The 20,866-nt window shown below is 37.6% G+C and overlaps 1 protein-coding gene across 4 annotated transcripts in view; it reads right to left on the reverse strand.

Moving 5' to 3' along the window:
• scaper (S-phase cyclin A-associated protein in the ER) overlaps window positions 1-20,463 on the reverse strand; it is a 118,923-nt gene extending 98,460 nt beyond the window's left edge. For 2 of the 4 annotated variants that reach the window (XM_081356196.1, XM_081356194.1), the window contains exons 1-5: window positions 20,195-20,463; window positions 12,972-13,089; window positions 10,259-10,335; window positions 8,884-9,081; window positions 3,050-3,150 (exon numbers count right to left, since the gene is read on the reverse strand). In XM_081356196.1, coding sequence (XP_081212322.1) covers window positions 3,050-3,150; window positions 8,884-9,081; window positions 10,259-10,335; window positions 12,972-13,089; window positions 20,195-20,368 — 668 coding nt within the window. In that variant the 5' untranslated portion in view covers window positions 20,369-20,463. Of the gene's footprint in view, window positions 1-3,049; window positions 3,151-8,883; window positions 9,082-10,258; window positions 10,336-12,971; window positions 13,090-16,423; window positions 16,630-20,194 lie in introns of those variants that run through there. The other 2 variants (XM_081356197.1, XM_081356195.1) reach the window with 1 other exon arrangement.
• Window positions 20,464-20,866: the final 403 nt, after the last annotated feature.

Raw genomic sequence — 20,866 nt, forward strand, 5'->3', positions numbered from 1 at the left:
TTTGATCAACTCCTAACATCTGCTGAGTTATCACTCTAAAACTGAGTGTACCCCCCGCAGGCGCCACCTAGCTGCGAAATAAATAATCATAATATTTTTCAAAACTATTACCTTGATCAACTTAAAATAGGTGTCATTTGAAAGCTTAGAGTCTGACATTTACAATGAATGTAGCCAATTTGATAAACTCCTAAGTAGTGCTGAGTTATTGCTGATAAATAAAAATAAAAAAAAATCATAATTTATAAACTACTTTTTTGTATTACATTCAGCAATATGTCAAATACATCATACAGCTCTGATAGTCTTGTGTCATATGTCATTTGAAAGGTCTCAATGAGTAGAATACAACAAGCATAATTGTTTCAGGCTTTTTTATTAAACTTGAGCGAGGTTTTTCTAAAAGAAGCCCTTCAAGAGACCCATGTGTAAACCATGTATGGATGCTTAATTTTAGACACATTTCCGCTCGTAACTTCATGAAACTTGCTCCGATTGTGGAAAATGACACATCATAATTTACAGCAGATGCTTACAATTAAAATGAGTCCAAACTCAACATAATCCATCACTCAGAACTAAAGATATTCCTCATGGAGTTCTAACACAAAAAAATATCACAGACGCACAGACTCACTTAGCCAATCAAGGTAGCTTAGACTTGGCCTTTTTACTCGTATCTTCATGAAAATTATATTGATCATGAAAAATGGCACATCGTTACTTACAGCAGGAGCTCACGATTAAAAAGAGCCCAAACTCAATATATTCCATCAATCAGATCTAAAGATATTCCTCATGGCGTTCTAACACAGAAAATACCACAGACGCACCTAGCCAAGTATATACTCATGAAGCACTCACGTTTGGTTTTCGCTCATAACTTCACGAAGCATGCACAGTTCGTAGAAAACTGTACATCATTATTTTCAGCAGACTATCATGATTAAAAAGAGCCCAAACTCAGCATAATCCATCACTCAGATCTAAAGATATTCCTAATTGAGTTGTAACACACAAACCCCCACATGCGCTCACAGAGCCTTGAATATAGTTGTAGCCTAGCACTTGTCGCGTTTTAACTCATAACTCAATGAAGCATGCATAAATTGTGGAAAATGGCACATCATTATTTACATGAGATTGTTAAGATTAAAAAGAGCCCAAACTCACCATAATCCATCACTCAGATGTAAAGATATTCCTCGTGGACTTCTAACACATGTCTCTCCCATTCACTTTCAATGGCCAATTGAAACAGTGGCCCTCAATGGCCCAGTGGAACAACACAAGTGTAACTCTGTGCTATTTTGTACAAAATAAAAGTTTTTCAAAACAAAATTCCTAGTGAAAAATTAAAGTAGACTAGTGTGATCATCAGTGCCAATTTTCTTCAGATTTTATTTTATTTTTCCAAAATTATTTAAAAAATAATGTTTTTTTTACTCAAAAATTAGATGCCTACTCTCAAATAAATTAGGCCTACAATTAATCAGATGCAAATAGAAATATAAAACCAGTCCTAATTGGAAGAGAACAAGTGGACAAAAAGATTGAATCCAATATTGGGTGATAATATTGCATAATGAGTGATTTATAAGCTATTTTTTGTAGTCCGGTCATTTTTGACCGGGAACACCACAAGAGTGACAATGTGCCATTTTGTACAAAATAAAAGTCTTTCAAAACAAAATTCCTGGTGAAAAATTAAAGTAGACTAGTGTGATCAACAGTGCCAATTTTCTTCAGATTTCATTCAATATTTCCAAAATTATTCAAAAATAATGTTTTTTTTACTCATAAAATGAGATGCCTACTATCAAATAAATGAGGCCTACAATTAATCAGATGCAAATAGAAATATAAAACCAGTCCTAACTGAAAGAGAACAAGTGGACAAAAAGATTGAATCCGATATTGGGTGATAATACTGCATAACAAGTGATTTATAAGCTATTTTTTGTAGTCCGGTCATTTTTGACCGGGAACACCACAAGTGTGACAATGTGCCATTTTGTACAAAATAAAAGTTTTTCAAAACAAAATTCCTGGTGAAATATTAAAGTAGACTAGTGTGATCAACAGTGCCAATTTACTTTAGATTTCATTTAATATTTCCAAAATTATTCAAAAATAATGTTTTTTTTACTCAAAAAATGAGATGCCTACTATCAAATAAATGAGGCCTACAATTAATCAGATGCAAATAGAAATATAAAACCAGTCCTAACTGAAAGAGAACAAGTGGACAAAAAGATTGAATCCAATATTGGGTGATAATATTGCATAATGAGTGATTTATAAGCTATTTTTTGTAGTCCGGTCATTTTTGACCGGGAACACCACAAGTGTGACAATGTGCCATTTTGTACAAAATAAAAGTTTTTCAAAACAAAATTCCTGGTGAAATATTAAAGTAGACTAGTGTGATCAACAGTGCCAATTTTCTTTAGATTTCATTTAATATTTCCAAAATTATTCAAAAATAATGTTTTTTTTTACTCAAAAAATGAGATGCCTACTATCAAATAAATGAGGCCTACAATTAATCAGATGCAAATAGAAATATAAAACCAGTCCTAACTGAAAGAGAACAAGTGGACAAAAAGATTGAATCCGATATTGGGTGATAATATTGCATAACAAGTGATTTATAAGCTATTTTTTATAGTCCGGTCATTTTTGACCGGGAACACCACAGGAGTAATTGGGTTGTGAACACCACACAAGGGTTAAGAGAAAACTCCTAGTTAAAATCTTTTAGTGCGATTTAGGAAAACTCCTAGTGGTAAGATAAAATGCTTTGTGAATACGGCCCCAGGTTTTTATTCCATTATCAATGTACTAGTGTTGTAGTCACTTAATCATTATGTAAAGGGGTGAGACACTGAAATAATCATCTCAAATTAATCATCGATCAGGCTGAAAGGATCACAATTCAAACTACAGTGTAAAAGACTCACCGGTGCAGGTTTGTGTACATGGTCCGGGAATGTTATAATCATGAAAGGCCTTGTGTGTGTGTTTGCATAAGCATGCATGTTATCACCTGTTCTGAGCATCTGTTTTTTCCAGCTTCTCCTGTAGTTGGATCCAGTCAATTAGAGCTTTGAAGTCTCGGACATAGTTATCCAACATCATCAGCACCTCCTGGGGGTGGAGAGCATGTGTGATGTCAGTTTTAAAGGCCGCGATGAGATATGGGAGTTTTACTACAGAATTACATGCAACTCTGATATGTACTGCATAGTCATTCATAAATGGAAAGGATGTTCTTGCAAAAACCTGACAAAATGGGTTGATCTATGAGCTAAGAAAAAGTCCAAAGTGGCAACAAATGTCCTAAATTAGTCAAGGCAAAGTATTTTCATTGGAACATACTGTAAACATACAACTAAAGACAGAGCATCTACAAATCAAGCTATGACTCCAGAAGCCTGATCTGACCATGCAAGAGGGGCAGATCGTCCCCCCACCCTGATGTCTCTTTTGTGGCATGTCTGAAAGAACAATGAAAGACCCCCAGCAGAATCTAGTGAACCCTCAGGTAAGAGGATTCCTACACGAGCCCCCAATTCTTGTTCACACTGAGGAGCTGGTGTAAACCTACACCCTGTTGTCTCTACTAAAGAGTGGGCATCTGAAGCTACTGGAGCGCATCTCACACACCCTCCCACTCTCCAGAAACACCCTATTCACAAATGCCAGGAGGGGACAAAAAGAAAAAGAAAAAGAGTGCTGTGGCTCTTTCCCGCCTCAGTGGTCTTCCAGAAGAGGTGCAGCTGAAATTACCAATTAGCTTTGCAAAAGGGGGCTGGCAAATCTGATTGAGGCTGTAATCATTTCAAGTTACTGGCAAAGAGTGTGCAGCGAATGACGAAATGTTCATTGTCCGTCCGATATTCGATCTGGGAGCGCCGCGGGGACTCTGGGGAATCCCTTGACTCCAACAAAGACGCTCGAGAGTGTCGCAAAGCCTTGCCACAACACAGATTAGAACAGGTCTACAACCCTAGACCTACCACAGGCTCTTAAGATTACAGGAAACCTGCTTGGATGTTGAAATCGGTCCAAAATCTTGATGCCAGCCTTGATTTATGTGCTTGTATCATTTCATATAAATCTATTAATATAGCAGAATGTCATCAAGAACCTAGTCTCGGCCTCGGACATCACGCCACGGCCCGTTGGCTGAACGTCTCATGCATATGGCACACTTATCTGGAAACACCTCAGGAGTTTCGAAGTCGTCATTTGATTGGTTGAATTCTACAGGATGATCTGGAGACGTGTGTGTTGTGTTGCTGTGATGCCAAACCCCCTCATGGAAGAAGAATGCTATAGTGTTTACAACTGTGACAATGAGCGCTTATAAGGATCATGTGAAGTATGCAAAATTCACGCATATACTCTTTAAAATGCATTTAAGAGTTTTACACACCGGCCTGTTATTGTGGGGACATTGACGTTACATTTTCACGCCCCTAAACAAGACGTGGAACAAAACTAAGTGTGATTGGTTGCTTGACATGTCAGTAAGACGACCTCTGGGCGGTCCTTGGCCAATGAAAGCTGCTATGGAGTCCAGACCTTCTGCCGTCAGTCTGAAGGTCTGGCTATGCAAGACTATCCATGTACAAATTAGCATTTCTCAGAGGGTTCAATGCCGCTTTTATGAGGCGCCATACTGGACAAAAGTGGAGTGCACAGCAGAGTTTGAAACTGATCCTGCAGATTCACCCTCTCTTGCAGGCACACAGTGTCTTCCTCGCATGTTTGGTGCAGTTTCAATTGGGATTCAGTTGCAATGCATCACAATGTGTTGACATGTATCCCAATGTGCATCATATCGTGAGGTAGTCGAGAATACTCAGACCTCCTGTACGTTGAGACACGGTTCAGGTGCATACACATCAGGATCAGGGGCTGCGGTATGACTGATGCTCTGGATTAAGTGGAGGACGGCAGGCGATGCTGTGAAACAGGCGTGTGTGTGAGATTGATGGGCGGTAATGGGGGAGTGACGATCGAGGAGAAAACCACAGTGCTTTTAGTTAATAGAGGAGTCAGACCCAGTGAAAGATGTGTCCAGAAGCAGGCCTGTTGATTAGGGATAGTTAACAACACCAGGGCATGGCGGAGGACGATGCTGACCCATAATGCAATAGCTGAGAGAGAACAAGCGGACAGGAAACAGCTGAGTGCCATAAAAATCCTTACACATGTAGCAAGCAATTCAGTTTATTTCGAGAGACTTATTGAAGACATTTGACAGGAGAATGCTTAGCCTAAGACTTTAAAAATGTTAAAGGATTAGTTCACTTTTAAAAAAACTTTTGCTGATAATTTACTCACCCCCATGTCATCCAAGATGTCCATGTCTTTCTTTCTTCAGTCGAAAAGAAATTAAGGTTTTTGATGAAAACATTCCAGGATTTTTTCCCATATAATGGACTTCAATGGGCCCCAAACAGTTCACGGTCCAAATTACAGTTTCAGTGCAGCTTCAAAGGGCGTTAAACTAGTGCTGGGCGGTTTGACCAAAAATCAACATCACGGTTTTTTTCTAAATTATACCGGTTTCACGGTTTTTACCGGTTTTTTTTTTTTTCAAGCATGATGGGTGTTAACCACATTTTCTACTGAGTGAGAGAGGAAATACTGCAGTAGATTTACTTATAATGCCCTATTTTATTGTCATGAGTGAATATTATAGAAAAAATCCACACTAATATTAATAATACAGGTTTGCAAGGCTGTTTACAAAGAGGTGTCAGCAGGACGCGCTTTAGGAGCGGCAGAAACAGTGGTTTCCCCGGTAACGGCTGTACACAAAGCAGCAACGCTCATAAACACTGCTTTATCAGGAAAGATAAAGAAAGATTCAATCGTAATACCAAAGAAACTTTTCTAAAGACCGTCAGTTCACTTCAGATACGTTAATACAGTATAAAAACACGCGCGCCGCGAGAAAAAAGACTCTCACCCCCACACGTCTCGTGCCCATTCTAGTCAATGCTTGTGTTTCAGATCGAAGCTTCCCAGAAGCGGCTCTCCGCGCCGCTTCGCTAAATATAGGCGCCTAGTCTATTTTGATGCACCGCGTGGAGGACGGAATAAAACCTTGTCGCAGCCGTAATGCGCCGCAGACGTGTGTTGTAAATGAGGGGTGAGACTGTGTCGCGCAGCGCCGCGTTCCGATTAAAGCGACATACACCGGTATTGCGGTTTATTAAAAATTCATATCGTAACAAAAATAAACACCGGTATTCGGTATGAACCGGTAAACCGCCCAGCACTACGTTAAACGATACCAGACGATGAATAAGGGTCTTATCTAGCGAAACGATCGGTCATTTAAAAAATAAATAAAAAAGTTTAAGTTTTATACACACAAATGTGCGGAAGGAGGACCATATACACATATTCAAATGTCTTTGTGTCAGTTTATCGTTTAAAATGCCCATTTCGTGTGCGTATCCTCTGTGTTTTAATATTAAAAAGCCTAAAAGAAAATTTTCGTCAGAACAGAAAAGCGTGACCTTTTCAACGTAATTGCGTATTACATGATGTCACGAACGCGCATCACAGAACAGAGAAAGGCGAGCATTTGTGCTTATAAAACTTAAACTTTTTTAGTTATTTTTGAAATGGCCAATCGTTTCGCTAGATAAGACCCTTATTCATCATCTGGTATCGTTTAAAGCCCTTTGAAGCCGCACTGAAACTGTCATTTGGACCGTGAACCGTTTGGGGCCCATTGAAGTCCATTATATGGAGAAATGTTTTCATCAAAACCTTAATTTCTTTTCGACTGAAGAAAGAAAGACTTGGACATCTTGGATGACATGGGGGTGAGTAAATAATCAGCAAAAGTTTTTTTTTTAAGTGAACTAATCCTTTAACTAAGACTTACGGGGTTATTCGATCAAATGAAAAAATGAAATGACCCCCTCAACCCCACAAATAAAATTCTGAAATTTTACACCTCTAACTCTCATGCACACATTCACACAAGTGAAGGAGAGTTGTCTCGTCCATGGGCTGGCTGATATGACATAAATCAGGCCTGGGATGAGGGAGAGGCCTGATAAGAACTAATTAGTCGTCTGGGCTGTGGGTTAAAGATGTGGGCGTTACTTAAATATGAAAATAAATCAAGCCACCGGACCAAATCAAGCGTGTCAGACCAGCCATCACTGGCAAGCGGATAAAGAATCAAAAACACAGGTGGAATTAAATACTGGAAAACAAACTTTTTTGCTTTGCACTGAATAAGATAATTATGATTATTTATGGCAAATGCTGTACTGAACACAACATGAATTTAAAGTTGTTTATTTGTATAATTTTTTCATCCAAATGTAGTAATCTGAAACAAATTTTCTGCTCTGCTGATGTCATCAAGGTCATGTGGGCGGGGACAACATTAACAAAAAAAGTCACAGCCTAATGTGACAAATAATAAAATTGCAATGGATAAAAACAATTGTTGCCCTCTTTACTTCCCATTGAATATTTGGCTAAATAATTTTCATATCTCGTCTTTAAATATATTTTTACATTTTTTTAAAAGAGAAAGTTTTGGACGCCATTGACTTTGTATGGACAAAAATATATACCTTTGTTCTGCAGAATAATACATCTTACAGGTTAGAAGTTTAAAATGACAAAATTGTAATTTTTTAATGCCTTTAAATTAAGAAAATGCTTTGCATTTTATGAGAGATTCTGATGATGACCAACATAAATTCATGCATCCATGTATCACAAAGAATGTGCTGGTAAAGTACATGTACAAGTCAATGAAGTGCTGAATCACATATTTATCTCTTCATAAAGGAGCGGTTATGTGTATGTGAAAAGTCCTGGATTTCAACAGCTCCAAGGAACATTTTCCTACTGTAGGCCTACAGACAATCCCCTACTGTCACATGGCAGTGAGCTAAAGATCTAGAGCAGAGCATGGACACATACATACACACTCAGACCAAAGGGCCAGCGAGTGTGAACAGGCCCGCCGGACATGGCAACACAGCGGCCGGAGTGTTTATGCACATTCGCGCAGGCCGGCTGTCAACAAGGTAACCACAACGGGGCCGGTTAGCTTCGAGCGGTTGGCCGAACCCCGCTCAGCATAATTCCAGATTACACGCCAATCGATAAATCAGAGCCAGCAGTGTAAAGTGTGGACGATGGGCCCAAATACAGCCAGGCGCCATACCTGCCAGGGTAAACAAAGTGAGTGCCCTGACATGGGCTCTGCCAACCAAAGCTAACAGTTCAAACGCATGTTTGCCGACACAGGTCCCAAGACCATGACCGGACACAAAAACACTGTTGATCAACTTGAAGTGACGAATCGTTATTGCGATGGTTGCGTGCTGAGAGGTTATTGGTCATAGTGGCTGACTGTAGTACATGTCTTGCAATCAGCTTTTTGCTTTTCCTAAAACTAAACAAAGAACCTGGGGTGGAAAAAGTGTTTCGGGACGTTACCTAGACCTCGTACCCCGAGCCCCCCGCACACACACACACACACGGAAGGAGCGGGTGGGGGGCCCTTTGTTTACACATGTCATCCATCTCCACTCCCTCCAGAAAGGCCCTGGAGAGGTGCAGTGATAATTCTCTCACCAAACCCCTCTCTGACACAAACCAGAAAACAAAAGGAATGCGAGGAGGAGGAGGAGGCAGAGGAAGAGGTTTATCACAATGCTCCACTCCCTCTAGTGGCCAGAGAGTGCAGATGCAGTCACAAGCACAAAAATGTCTCATATACACACAATTATACTTGAATTATATTTCAACATAATTATAAATCTGTTATATTTTCTGTTTTAAGTGGTAAAAACGTTGGAGAAATGCGTGTGATCATCGTACCCTGCACTCCACCACGCTCTGGTCCGATTCGCAGGTGACGTAGATCTCGTCCACTGCTCTCCGCAGATTATCGAACAGGAAGGCCCAGTATCGGGCTCTGAGGTCCACCTTCCGTGGCTGTCTAGTCTTGGTGGGGCTTTTCTCAGATCCTTTGTCCAGGATCAACCCGGATGCATTTTTGCAGTCTATCGCCAAGTTCTGTTAAGAGCAGAAGAGATTTGAAATTGTCAAGATACCTTTATTTGACCAAATGAACCCCATTTGCTATTACAGGGTTAGTTCAACCAAAAAATGAAAATTCTGTCATTAATTACTCACTGTCGTTCCAAACACGTAAAACTTTCGTTGATCTTCGAAACACAAATGAAGATCTTTTTGATGAAATCTGAGAGATTTCTGTCCCTCCATAGACAGCTATGCAACTACCATTTTGACGCTTCAAAAAGTTCATAAAACTAACCCATATGAATCAAGCAGTCTAGTCCAAATTTCCGATCGCTTTATATGATGAACAGATTGAATTTAGGCTTTTATTCACATTTAAACATTCATCAACACACATCAGATATGATAAACTGAAGCTCAAACATGAGAACCAATGAAGTTCATTCTCTTGTTACTGTTGAGCTTCAGTTTATGTTCGCTGATCAATGTTTATGTGAATAAAAGCCTAAATTAAACCTGTTCCTCATATAAAGCGAATGAGTCTCTTCAGAAACTTTGGACTAAACCGCTCAATTCATATGGATTAGTTTTACAATCTCTTTATGAACTTTTTGAAGGGTCAAAGTTTCACTTGCGTAGCTGTCAATGGAGGGACAGAAATCTCTCAGATTTCATTAAAAACATCTTCATTTGTGTTCCGAAGATGAACGAAAGTCTTGCGGCTTTTGCGACATGAGGGTGAATAAATGAAGACAATTTTCATTTTTGGGTGAACTATCCCTTTAACTCTATAGGGCAAACAGCTGTTTTAACCATCAGTGTGTGCTGCTCATATAAACACTGAGGTGAATCAAAGAATGGAAATTAGAACCCCATCAGCAAGAGGATGAAATAAAAGTCTCTGGCGCCACCTAGTGTTTAACATGAGGAAAAGCTTTAAATTAAGCTTTCCACGTTCAGTTATCACTTTTCTTTAAAGGGAACTAATTTAAACCTGTTTGCTTATTTGTAAACTAGCCAAGTATGCATGTTCCAGGTTATTTGTTTTTTATTTATCCAGGTTTCTTAACTAACAGATGTGTCGTGGATGCAAATGGAGACATTGTCCCATGAGATAAACTGTTCTGTATCACATTAGTGTTTTAAGATAATGTAGGTTTTAATTAAGAGATTCAGAAACTACAAACAATTTGGAATGAATGATTCGCACCTGCTTTTTGTTCCTGTGGAGCCCGGCGTTGATTCGCTGAGCCCTTGCGCTGCTGTTCCCGTGAATCTTTGCTTTAGCTGCATGTGAACAGAAGAATACAGTGCAGATAAATGTCACAGTACCTTATATGTCCAAAATATCACATTCAGATGGATGACATCAAAGCAATTGTAAAACCAAAGACCAAGTCACACAAGGTCTAAACTTTCAGATTTTAAAATTAAACAATGCTCACTGTGAACTCTGCATAAGTCAGAAACACACAAAAAAAATTAAATAAAAAAATGCAAAATCAAATTGTTTTTTATTCCCAAGATGGTTATATTATTACAATGTAGAATAGTAATAATTTAAATATGTCATTACATAATGCATGCAAAAAAAAAAGCAAAAAAAAAAAAACAATGTACTACATTCTGAACATTGCCATTGTGAATAGCACTGGTGCAAAACAATAAATAATATGCATCATTTATTTTTAGCCTATTTTTAGGATCACCAAAATATAACAAAACAACAACTAGTAAATTAATACAAATCTAGTCAAATAAAATACATTTATTTAAATCACATTTAATTATTTTATTTATTATTTGATAATTGTATTATTATTAAATAAAACATGATATTTGTATGTATTATTTAAATTATATTTCATTAATTATGCATTTAATTGTTTTATTATTTTTTGAATAACAAAATAAATATATTATAATTAAATAGATAATTAAATAAATATATTTTAAATATATTATTTACACCATATAATAAAAAAAATAAACCAGAGTAGTACACGTAATTTATGCTTTTTTTTAAAAAAAAAATGTTTCCCAGAGAGAATGTCCAAAGAGAGAAAATACTTTGAAACTAATAAATCTAATGAGAATTATTAATATCAAATAATAATGAACACTAAAAAACAAACTTAAAGAAATTAGTTTATTTTTATATATAATGCTAATAAGAACTGGGATGAAAATGTTTAATTGTCATGAAAATAATGTTGAAACGAAAAAAAAAGTCATAATAATGACTAGAAATAGACTTGAATTTTTTAATTTAGGGTTGATGTATGACCTGGGCATTCCTCTGTTTTATTCATCTTAAGCCATCTTTCAGCCAGTGCTTCCACTCATAAAGTGTATTTGACTATTAAAACTGATCTGAGATCAGGGCCTGAATTGTGTGTTCAATATAAGAACAGGATCAGCTTTCTGTAATCATCTAGGATCAGCCTCCTCGAGTCAATATAATCCTCTTTATCAGGATATAAGGGGTCAAAACTGATTCTCAATCAGAACTTCTAACTATTCTAATTAGAGTTGACTCATGGTTGCACCCCCTGATCCAGAAACGGCCACAGTGCTGGATGGATTCGCTCGGACACAGAGCACATACTGCAGTCCCGAACGAACAAAAGGCTCCTGTGGTGACCTGTCAGCGCTGACAGTGAAACAGAGGATCTGGGTCAGCTTATACACACTCAGGAGGATTTCACAAACTGCGACAAAGAGCGAACTGTAACTACAGGTACAAGAGGGGGATGACAGATTTGGAGCACTTGTTCATCGCCTACATTTGCTTTGCAAATGGAAGCTCTTTACAAAGCTGGATGCATTTTAAGTGGTTGCCTGACACACATATTACTATTTTTATTGCTTTGAAAGATTCTGCTCATCAAGTCTGCATTACAGAAAAAAACGGTAATATTGTAAAATATTATTAAATAAAACATGTGGTTTGCCATTTTAATATACTTTAAAGCATAATTTATTGCTGTGATGCAAAGCTGAAATTTATATATATATATATATATATATATATATATATATATATATATATATTTTTTTTTTTTTTTTTTTTTTTTTTTTTTGAACCGGTGATACTTTTTTCAGGATTCTTTGATGAATAAAAAGTTTTTTTTTTTAAAGAATTTATTTATAATAGAAATCTTTTGTAACAACATACATGACCCGTTCAAAGGTTTGAGGTCAGTCTTTTTTATCTTTTCAGTCTTCTGTATCTTTTATTGAAAGAAATTAAAACTTTTATTCAGCAACGATGTTAAACCGATAATAAGTTATATTAAATACAGTATTTAAACAAATATTCTGTTCTTTTTAACTTTTTATTCATCAATGAATCAAGAAAAAAATATCACAGGTTCCAAAAAAAATATAAAGCAGCACAACTGTTTCCAACATTGATAATAACTGATTATCATAATTATCATCATATCAGAGTGATTTCTGAAGGATCATGTGACACTGAAGACTGGAGTAATGATGCTGAAAATTCAGCTTTGATCACAGGAATAAATTACATTTTAAAATATATTCGAATAGAAAATATTTCACAAAATTACATCCTATTTTTGATCAAATAAATGCAGCTTCGGTGAGCATAAGTGAATTCTTTATTTTTGTAGTGTATATGTTACCGGCAAAGTGTGTAATCCGGCATTCTATAGAATGCCTAGGTAATGTATAGAATTAGGTAATGTATTTTTGCCAAAAACCATCAGGCATTCTATACAATACCGGGATTTCACACTTTGCCGGTAACATATATATAATCTGCTCACATTATTTCTCATAAAAAAATGATTACATATCACAGGCACACTTCAGGATCTAGACCCCATCTACCATAAAATGCATTGCAAATACCAACATTAATTATTATATGTGTGCATGACTGTGTCAGATCTAACCTTCTTCCTCCTTGCTTTCCACTGGGACACTCCATGCGATGAGGTTTCGGGCAGCCCGGCCTTCCTCTGCCACGATCTTCCTCACCTTGTCATGGCTGTTGGACCGCTGAAAAGAGGCCTGTAGCAAGGAGAAAAACATGTGTTACGAGGGGGAAACTTGCCCTTTTCATGCGTGTCCCACAAATAGAAATAGTGCTCTTTGCAACTGGCAAGAATGAGCTTATTCTGTCCAAGTTAAGGACATTTTATCATTGTAATCAATACCAATAATTCCTTCTTTCTTGTCACCTTAAATTATCACCACTGGCAAATCCTATAAGCACAAGTGATGTCAAGATTAATGGTTATTCAACATCATGTCAACAGCACCAGTAGGAAGACAAACACATGAATCTTCAACTGGAAATGTGTTCAGTCTTTGAAAGCCATTGCCTACTTGTCCACATTCAAACAGTGAATGGGGCCACTTCATAAATGTTAAAATACTCATCGTTTTTAAAGTATAGCGAGAGGGCGTAAACAATGTGTGTTAAAGTCCCCCTGCAGTCAATAATTGTATCCCTTAAAACTCATCTTTGATCACCAAAATAACATATTTAAAGTGTTTTCCCTTGGAAAAAAAATCTTCATGCCTTAAAATAGCTTGAATGTAACTCTACACCCTTGCCTCATTTAGAATACGTGGTTCTATGAATATGCAAATTAGCCCCACCTCCACTCACTCACTCAGCTCAGAGATCCACTCGTTGACGATCACACGTTGATCTGATTGGTTACAAAGGTAGTTTGTGACATCAAAAACACCAGCGATTTCAAACCGTGTTTTTGAGACTGTCTTTGGTTCACTGCAGTTTTAAAGGGGTCATATGACGGTTCTAAAATAATTTTGTGTATTTGGTTTAATGCAATGTGTTTACGCGGTTTTATGTTTTAAAAAAAGTCATTATTTTACACATACTGTACATTATTGTTGCTCCTCTATGCCCCGCTTTTCTGAAACGCCTCGATTTTTACAAAGCTCATCGTTCTGAAAAGCGTGGTGTGCTCTGATTGGCCAGTGATCCATTGCATTGTGATTGGCCCAAATTCCTTAAGTGTGTGATGGAAATGCCCCGCCCCTTACCATATTTGAAACATCAGCTCCCAAAGCAATAATGACAGGTGAAGATGTCTGTACTACCTTATCAATGCGAGCCCGAATCTGATCCGGAAAATGCAGATGTCCAAACTGATCGATCAACTTTGCCAGCGCGACTGGACCAGATCGTATCAGATTGATAAGGTTTTATTTCATTGGGGACATAATTACTGATTATAATGACTTATACGACTTATATAATGTCTTTTTACGCGTCGCGGTTAGGAAATTAAATAATGTCTCTAATTATAGATATAAACTCATAATTGAGAGAAAAAAAGTTTATATCTCGCAACTCTGACTACTTTTCTCAGAATTGTACTTTATAACTCGCAATTGAAAATTTATTTCTCACAATTCTGAGGAAAAAATACTTTTTCAGTTTCCCGGTGTTCATTCAGCTCTTCAGTTGAAACAGTAATAATATTCATTTCAGATGTTTCTTTTTCAAAAACAATGCATTATTAATAATAACTAGCACTTTGATTTTTTACTTTTTATTTAATCAACAATACGGTTTAATTAAAATCATATCATTATGGTCCTCCGTGCATAGCTATTCCATTTGATTTATCCATGGCATATGCATTTTGATTCTTTATACGCAAGTAATGTTGCCCAATGACTTGTTTGCATTATTTTATTTTTTATTTCTAAGGCAACAGATTTTTTCATTTAGTTTTGATAAAGTAAATTTGCCATAGGAGTGTAAAACGTATACCTGTTCAAATAGGCTACTTTACTAAACATGTTTGATTTATATTGAAGTGTTTGGGAAATGGCTTTTAATGGTAGGACTTGAGTTTTAACTTTTGTAATCAGACTCTCAAAAATTCTATAAAATTAGGATTTAGGTTTATCGACCAATATATCGGCCCTCAAATATAAAGAATTATCAGTTAATGGTATCAGCCAAAATGTTCATATTGGTTTTTCAAGAGATCAGGGTTTTGATTAGATTTGATTACCGGTAGATTTGATTAGGGTTAGAGCTAAACTCTACAGAACAGAGTCCCCAGGAGCTGGGTTAAAGACCTCTGCTTTAAAAGATTGATTAGTTGACTTGCTGACTTAATTAAATGTTGGACTTTAAAACCAGTGCTTTAGGGTACGTTTACACGACAACGATATGCTTAAAACAGAGAACAAAAAAAAAACAGTTTTAGTCTTTGAGTTTTCCGCGCACATTGTCAAAACGATCCCCATTCACACAAACGACTAAAAACGTTGTATTCTGCTGCCAGGCCAGTAGATGGCGATGAAACGCTATAGACTGAACACGTAAAACGCATGTGCATGACGTCATCATCTTTAGAGATTCGCGTTTTTGTTGTTTACATGGAGACCGCTTTCAAAAGTTTGTGTTTTCAGGCACCCAAAACGCCGTAGTCGTGTAATGAAAGGCCAAAACGCATAAAAAGTTTTACGTTTTTAAGTTGAAAACGGTGTCGTGTAAACGGCCCCTTAGTATCTCAAAATCGTATCACTCCCTGCAGAACATTAAATTTAGCTACTCTGGATAGTGAGCAACACAGGATTGATACATTATTTTAATACAACAGTCTAAAAAACAAACAATTTGCATATAGCTAATTATGTAGTTCATTGTCCATATGCCAGTCATACTCCATCACAGAGGAATATTTCATAAGGCTCACTGGTTTTTGCACATGCATAAACAGCATACTGTCCTCCCCTGCTACCATCTCATGTCCTCAGGGTTAAAATACACAACTGACCTACTTAACCAATGACAACAGCCTTCATCACACAGCTTTACTCTCTAGAGGTCTGAAAATAAGGATGAATGAGGATGAAACGGACAAAAATATTGCATTTTTTTTAAAAAGCAAGTAAATTAACGTTGTCTGTCAGCAGGGTGTATGAATGGTAAATATTTACACTGGGTTTCCCAGCTGACTGGCAGCAGAAGGCCCAAGTTTACATTTGTCGTGCATCTCGGAGAAGGAGGCGGGGGGATCTGGTATCCGATTTGGCATTCGTTGGTACAAAATAACCGAGGTAAAAGTGAGAAGGGGGTCTCTGATCTCAGGTCAGCGCTCCATGCATAAGTGAGACGAATCGAGCTAATCACCAAATCACCAGCAGGCCCCTTGACACCCGAGGTTATTAGGGTTAGATCTAACCGAGCACCTCAGAACTGCAAAACAAGGACGTCCAGCAAAGAACTGCTCTCAGGACACGCTGAGAGCTGCAAGCCCCTGCAAGGATAGAGTTTCAAGTGCGTCTAAATGCAGAAGCATGTTCGAGGGACACAGAAAGAACGATGGGAAAGAGGACAGAAGGTACGTACAGAGTAGAAGCAGAGTCTGTAAGCAGGTTCCTCATCCATTCCCGGCCCTGACATGCTACCGAATTTGCTCATGGCAACCTGTTCACCCCCCTTAACCAGGATCTCTGCTGCCCGAACGGCCTGACATCGTCATTTGACATCCGGACCAAAAATAGCGTGGTTGAGCATGGCTCCGGTGGACTCAAGTAGATGCCTCTGTCAATCAGCAGGACAGACTCCTTCTTCTGGCAATCGGGACAGTCTTTCTTTGAACCTGCAACGTCTCGACTGCACAGCGACTCTACTGTGTTGCTGTTTTAGTTGTGGTGTGTTCACCCTCCACAGCTTGCAGAGCTCCTCTCTCTCTCTGTGCAGTCATGTGCACATGGCAGGCCGCCCACTCGTCCAGCATGTGCTGGAGGCGGCAGGGCTGTGTGTGTGTCAGGGCTGTGTGTGTGTCAGCGCCTGTGCGTTAGACGCTGCAGACTCAGCGTCCGATTGGAGCTTGGCGGAGCGTTACTCACACAGGGGTTATAGATGTAAATAGAGATGCACCAACGAGATGTGGAACAGACACAGCCGTGAGGAAGACTGTGGTTTGAGGACCACACTGAAGATTCAGGTCGGTATGTATTGCAATACTCACATTTTTCTATACTAATTAAATTAATTATTTGGTTACACTATATTTTAAAGTGTCATTGTTACAGTGTAATTATATATTTAAGTACGGAGTAATATTAAGCAATTAAACTGAACATGTACTTACTGGAGAGGGTTAGGGTAAGTAATGTAATTATGTATAATTTACTATTATTACTGTGGTAAGTAACAAGGACATATATACATGTTTAGACAGATGTATGTTTTTTAAAGATTTTTATTACAAATTTTTAAATCATATATGCATTAAAGCTTTGAATAAATAAACTGCTCTGCCTTTGAGCTGGAAATTAAATGAGTAATATGAAGGACACTGTTGCTTTATATATAAAAAAACCTTACTCGGGTAGTTTGCTCTCAAACATTAAACATATCCAACATTTTGTTATTTACTAGGGGTGTAGCGGTTCAAATTACCCACGCTTTGGCTTTTATCACGGTTCAAGGGTTACCGTTTCGGTACGGTTCGGTAAGTGCTATGTTCAGGGAAAAAAGGACTACTGTCAAATAAAAACACAATCAAACTGCAAGCAACAGCACAAATAAATACAATAGAGCAAAGATACAAATTAAATAAACAGTGCTTTTCAGGTTTTTCATGAATCTAACAGTAGTTTTCAGGTACAAAAATGTAATTAAGTAACCTTAACTGTATAAATTAAATACAGATTAATCATTATTAAAGTTACAAAGCTATCCAGTCAAGAGCAGAGAGTGATTTCCTTGTCTTTTGTTGTTTGATTAACATTAAAAACAGACAGCGGGAATATTAGGCTGCTGTCACTTTAAGACATAATGCACGGATCCAGTACACTGATACTGGTACACAAGCTGACTCTCTCGACTGTTTACGTTCACTTAAGACATAACCTACTATGTATGTTTGCTAGGATACTTGCCGAGACGGGTATGTTGACATAATTTTGTCCGTTCAAGCGCAAGACTTGAAAGAGAACTCAATATTTGCGTGCCGCCAGAGACGCGGCTTTCTGTGTGCGCGCTTCGGATGAGTGCACACACAAATCTTCTCAAAGCGTGCGCGAGTTCTTGAGCTTGAATGTTTAAATTGGCAAGGCTTAAATTACTTTGGTTTAAACACAGATAGCAACGTGTGCTGTTTCGGTCTCACCTGCGCTCGCGCGCTATCAACACCTGGGTGATGACAACGTAAATGACTAGCCATATTAGAGCATACGACACTCCTATTGAACAAAGTTTTAAAAAAGTGACTTTTGTCCACGTTTTTTATTTATCATCACTGTTGTACAGTATTGAGAAGCAAGAATGCGTATCCATCGACAGAAACAAACATTAGCCGAACTCTGTCTGTTTCACGCGTTGTTATTTTCAATAAACCATATTTAAGATGAACCGTGGTGCAAGTGTGCGCTGAAACTCAAATATAAAATTCTATAGCTTCTTCATTGGGTAATCTACATGTGTGAAAGGACAAATGTCAAATTAATGTCTACTACCACTCTGACACAGTCAATCTCTATCTAAATAAGCAAAAACAGACAAACCGGTTCCACAGAAAATATTCATCTTAACTCTTTCCCTCTACATTTAAATTTGGTAAAAACAAAATTATAAATCAATGAATTCAACAAACTGCTGCCTGAGCTCAAGTTCTGTCTCAGTCTGTTATGCAACTTTATAATAAGCAGAATAAAATACAATCAGGTGGTCATATATTACAAAATAAACACAGACAGGTAGATCAGGTCTTCATCCTGAAGGGTGTTCCTCTGCGCTCTCTTGGTTTTCACACAAGGAAACCATTTAAACTCAAAGCAATTTTTCATGTCTTTGTGTTTATTTATTTGTAAAGTAGCCATGCAATTGAAATCAGTCAGTCGGTCATTATGGCAAAAAAGGAAAAAATAACCTTTAGGATGTTGCAGAACCAGTCATCTACACTTTCCCTTACATAATGTTATGTTGCATTACCTCATAACGTACTGTTTTCGCTAATATGCTAATGTGATGTTCCATTGTACTACTGTATGCAATGTTATGTTGTTAGGGTGATGTTATGTACTGTATGTTATGTTATGTAAATGTAATGTTGCATTGTATTACTGTTATCATGTTATTGTAATAATGTTATGCACTGTCATGTTAATGTTATGTACTGTTATTTTGCGCTACGTTACGGCTATATGTTAAGACATGTTATGTTGAGTTGTATTACTGTTATGTTGTCATGTTATTGTAATAATGTTATGTACTGTTAAGGGAATGTTATATGTGTTACTGTTATCTATTGTTATGTTGTGTTTATGTACTGCTATGTTGTGTGGTGTAACTGTTGTTATGTAAATGCTATGTTGCGTTGTATTACAGTTATAAACCGCTATGTTGTCAATGTCATGATATTGTAGTTAATGTTATGTATTTATGTTAATGTTACATTGTATTGTATTACTATTATGCACTGTTCTGCTGTCATGTTAATGTTATGTGCTGTCATGTTGCGTTGTTAATGATACATTGTAATGTCATGTAAATGGTATGTTGCATTAGTTATGTTGTCATGTAAATGTTGTGTTGCATTGTATTACTGCTATGTGGTCATGTTATTGTCATGTTAATATAATGTTATGTTGTGCTACTGTTATGTTAAGTCATGTAAATGTGTTGCATTGTATTACCGTCTTTATAGTCATTATAGTCATGATCATGTTAGGTACTTTTATGTCAGTGTTTTGGTTGCGTTTGTGTTGTGTATCTGGGAAACATTGATTTTAAAATCCATAATGGGTCTGAAAACAGCCAAGCCAAGAATAACTACACAATCACATATCACAAGCCACACGAGTAGAGTTAACGTTACCTACCCAGACAACATATTTGACTAAAACACCGTACAGTTCTTTAATCCTATAAAACAAGTAAATATATGACTTGAATGATAGCAGTCGTCAAAATTTTACTACAGTTTTGTATTGTAGCAACTACGCTATTTTGATGGGAAAGTACTGTTACCATAGTAACTGCCATAACTGACAGCTGCCTACCCAGACAGCAGTTTGTGCTTCACATGCGCGTTCACGGCGTCCAGAATGCACTTATGTTGTCTACGTAGGCAGCAGGTCAGTGTGTTTTGAGCCAGCCGTTGTTTGTTACCTTCAGGGCGATGTTGATGGGCGTATTCCTGCCTTTCCCTCCTCCATGAGATGATCCAGAGCTGTTACTGGCCGACCTGTCTCTGCCGTCCCCGCTCTGAGCCGCTCTCATCCCGAACCGGTGCTGCTGAGCCGCGCCGCGCCGGCGCCCATCGTGCCGGCCGTCCTTCGACATGAGCCCGCGGTCAAACGAGCGACTTTCAGCGGACAAGAACTTCGCAACCAGAGGGCGAGAAATCAAACAGGCCTCCTCTTCTTTTACACTGAACGCTCTCGGATCATGTGGAGCGCGAGAGGGAATGTGACGCCGCCCGCTGGACTGGAGGACCGCACTGCGCGCGCAGACCTTCAGCAGTAACCGACAGAGTTCCCGTCAAAACCAGTCTATGGTCAAAACACAACATGGTTAACTTACTAGTTATTAGAAGTAGCTGTAGATGTATTGATGATTGTATCATAAATATATATAATACATGTTTTGAGATGATTGACATTATTTTTCCCAAAAATGTTTTCTAGTGCTGTCAAATCGATTAATCTCTATTAAGCAAGTTTTTGTTTATATAATATAAATGTTTATAATAATGTAATAATAATAATAAATGTATATAAAAGTTTTTGTTAAATATAATATAAATTTATGTATGTGTATATATATATATATATATATATA

This window comes from Scardinius erythrophthalmus, assembly GCF_964197995.2.
Source record: "Scardinius erythrophthalmus genome assembly, chromosome: 24".
Lineage (NCBI taxonomy): Eukaryota > Metazoa > Chordata > Actinopteri > Cypriniformes > Leuciscidae > Scardinius > Scardinius erythrophthalmus.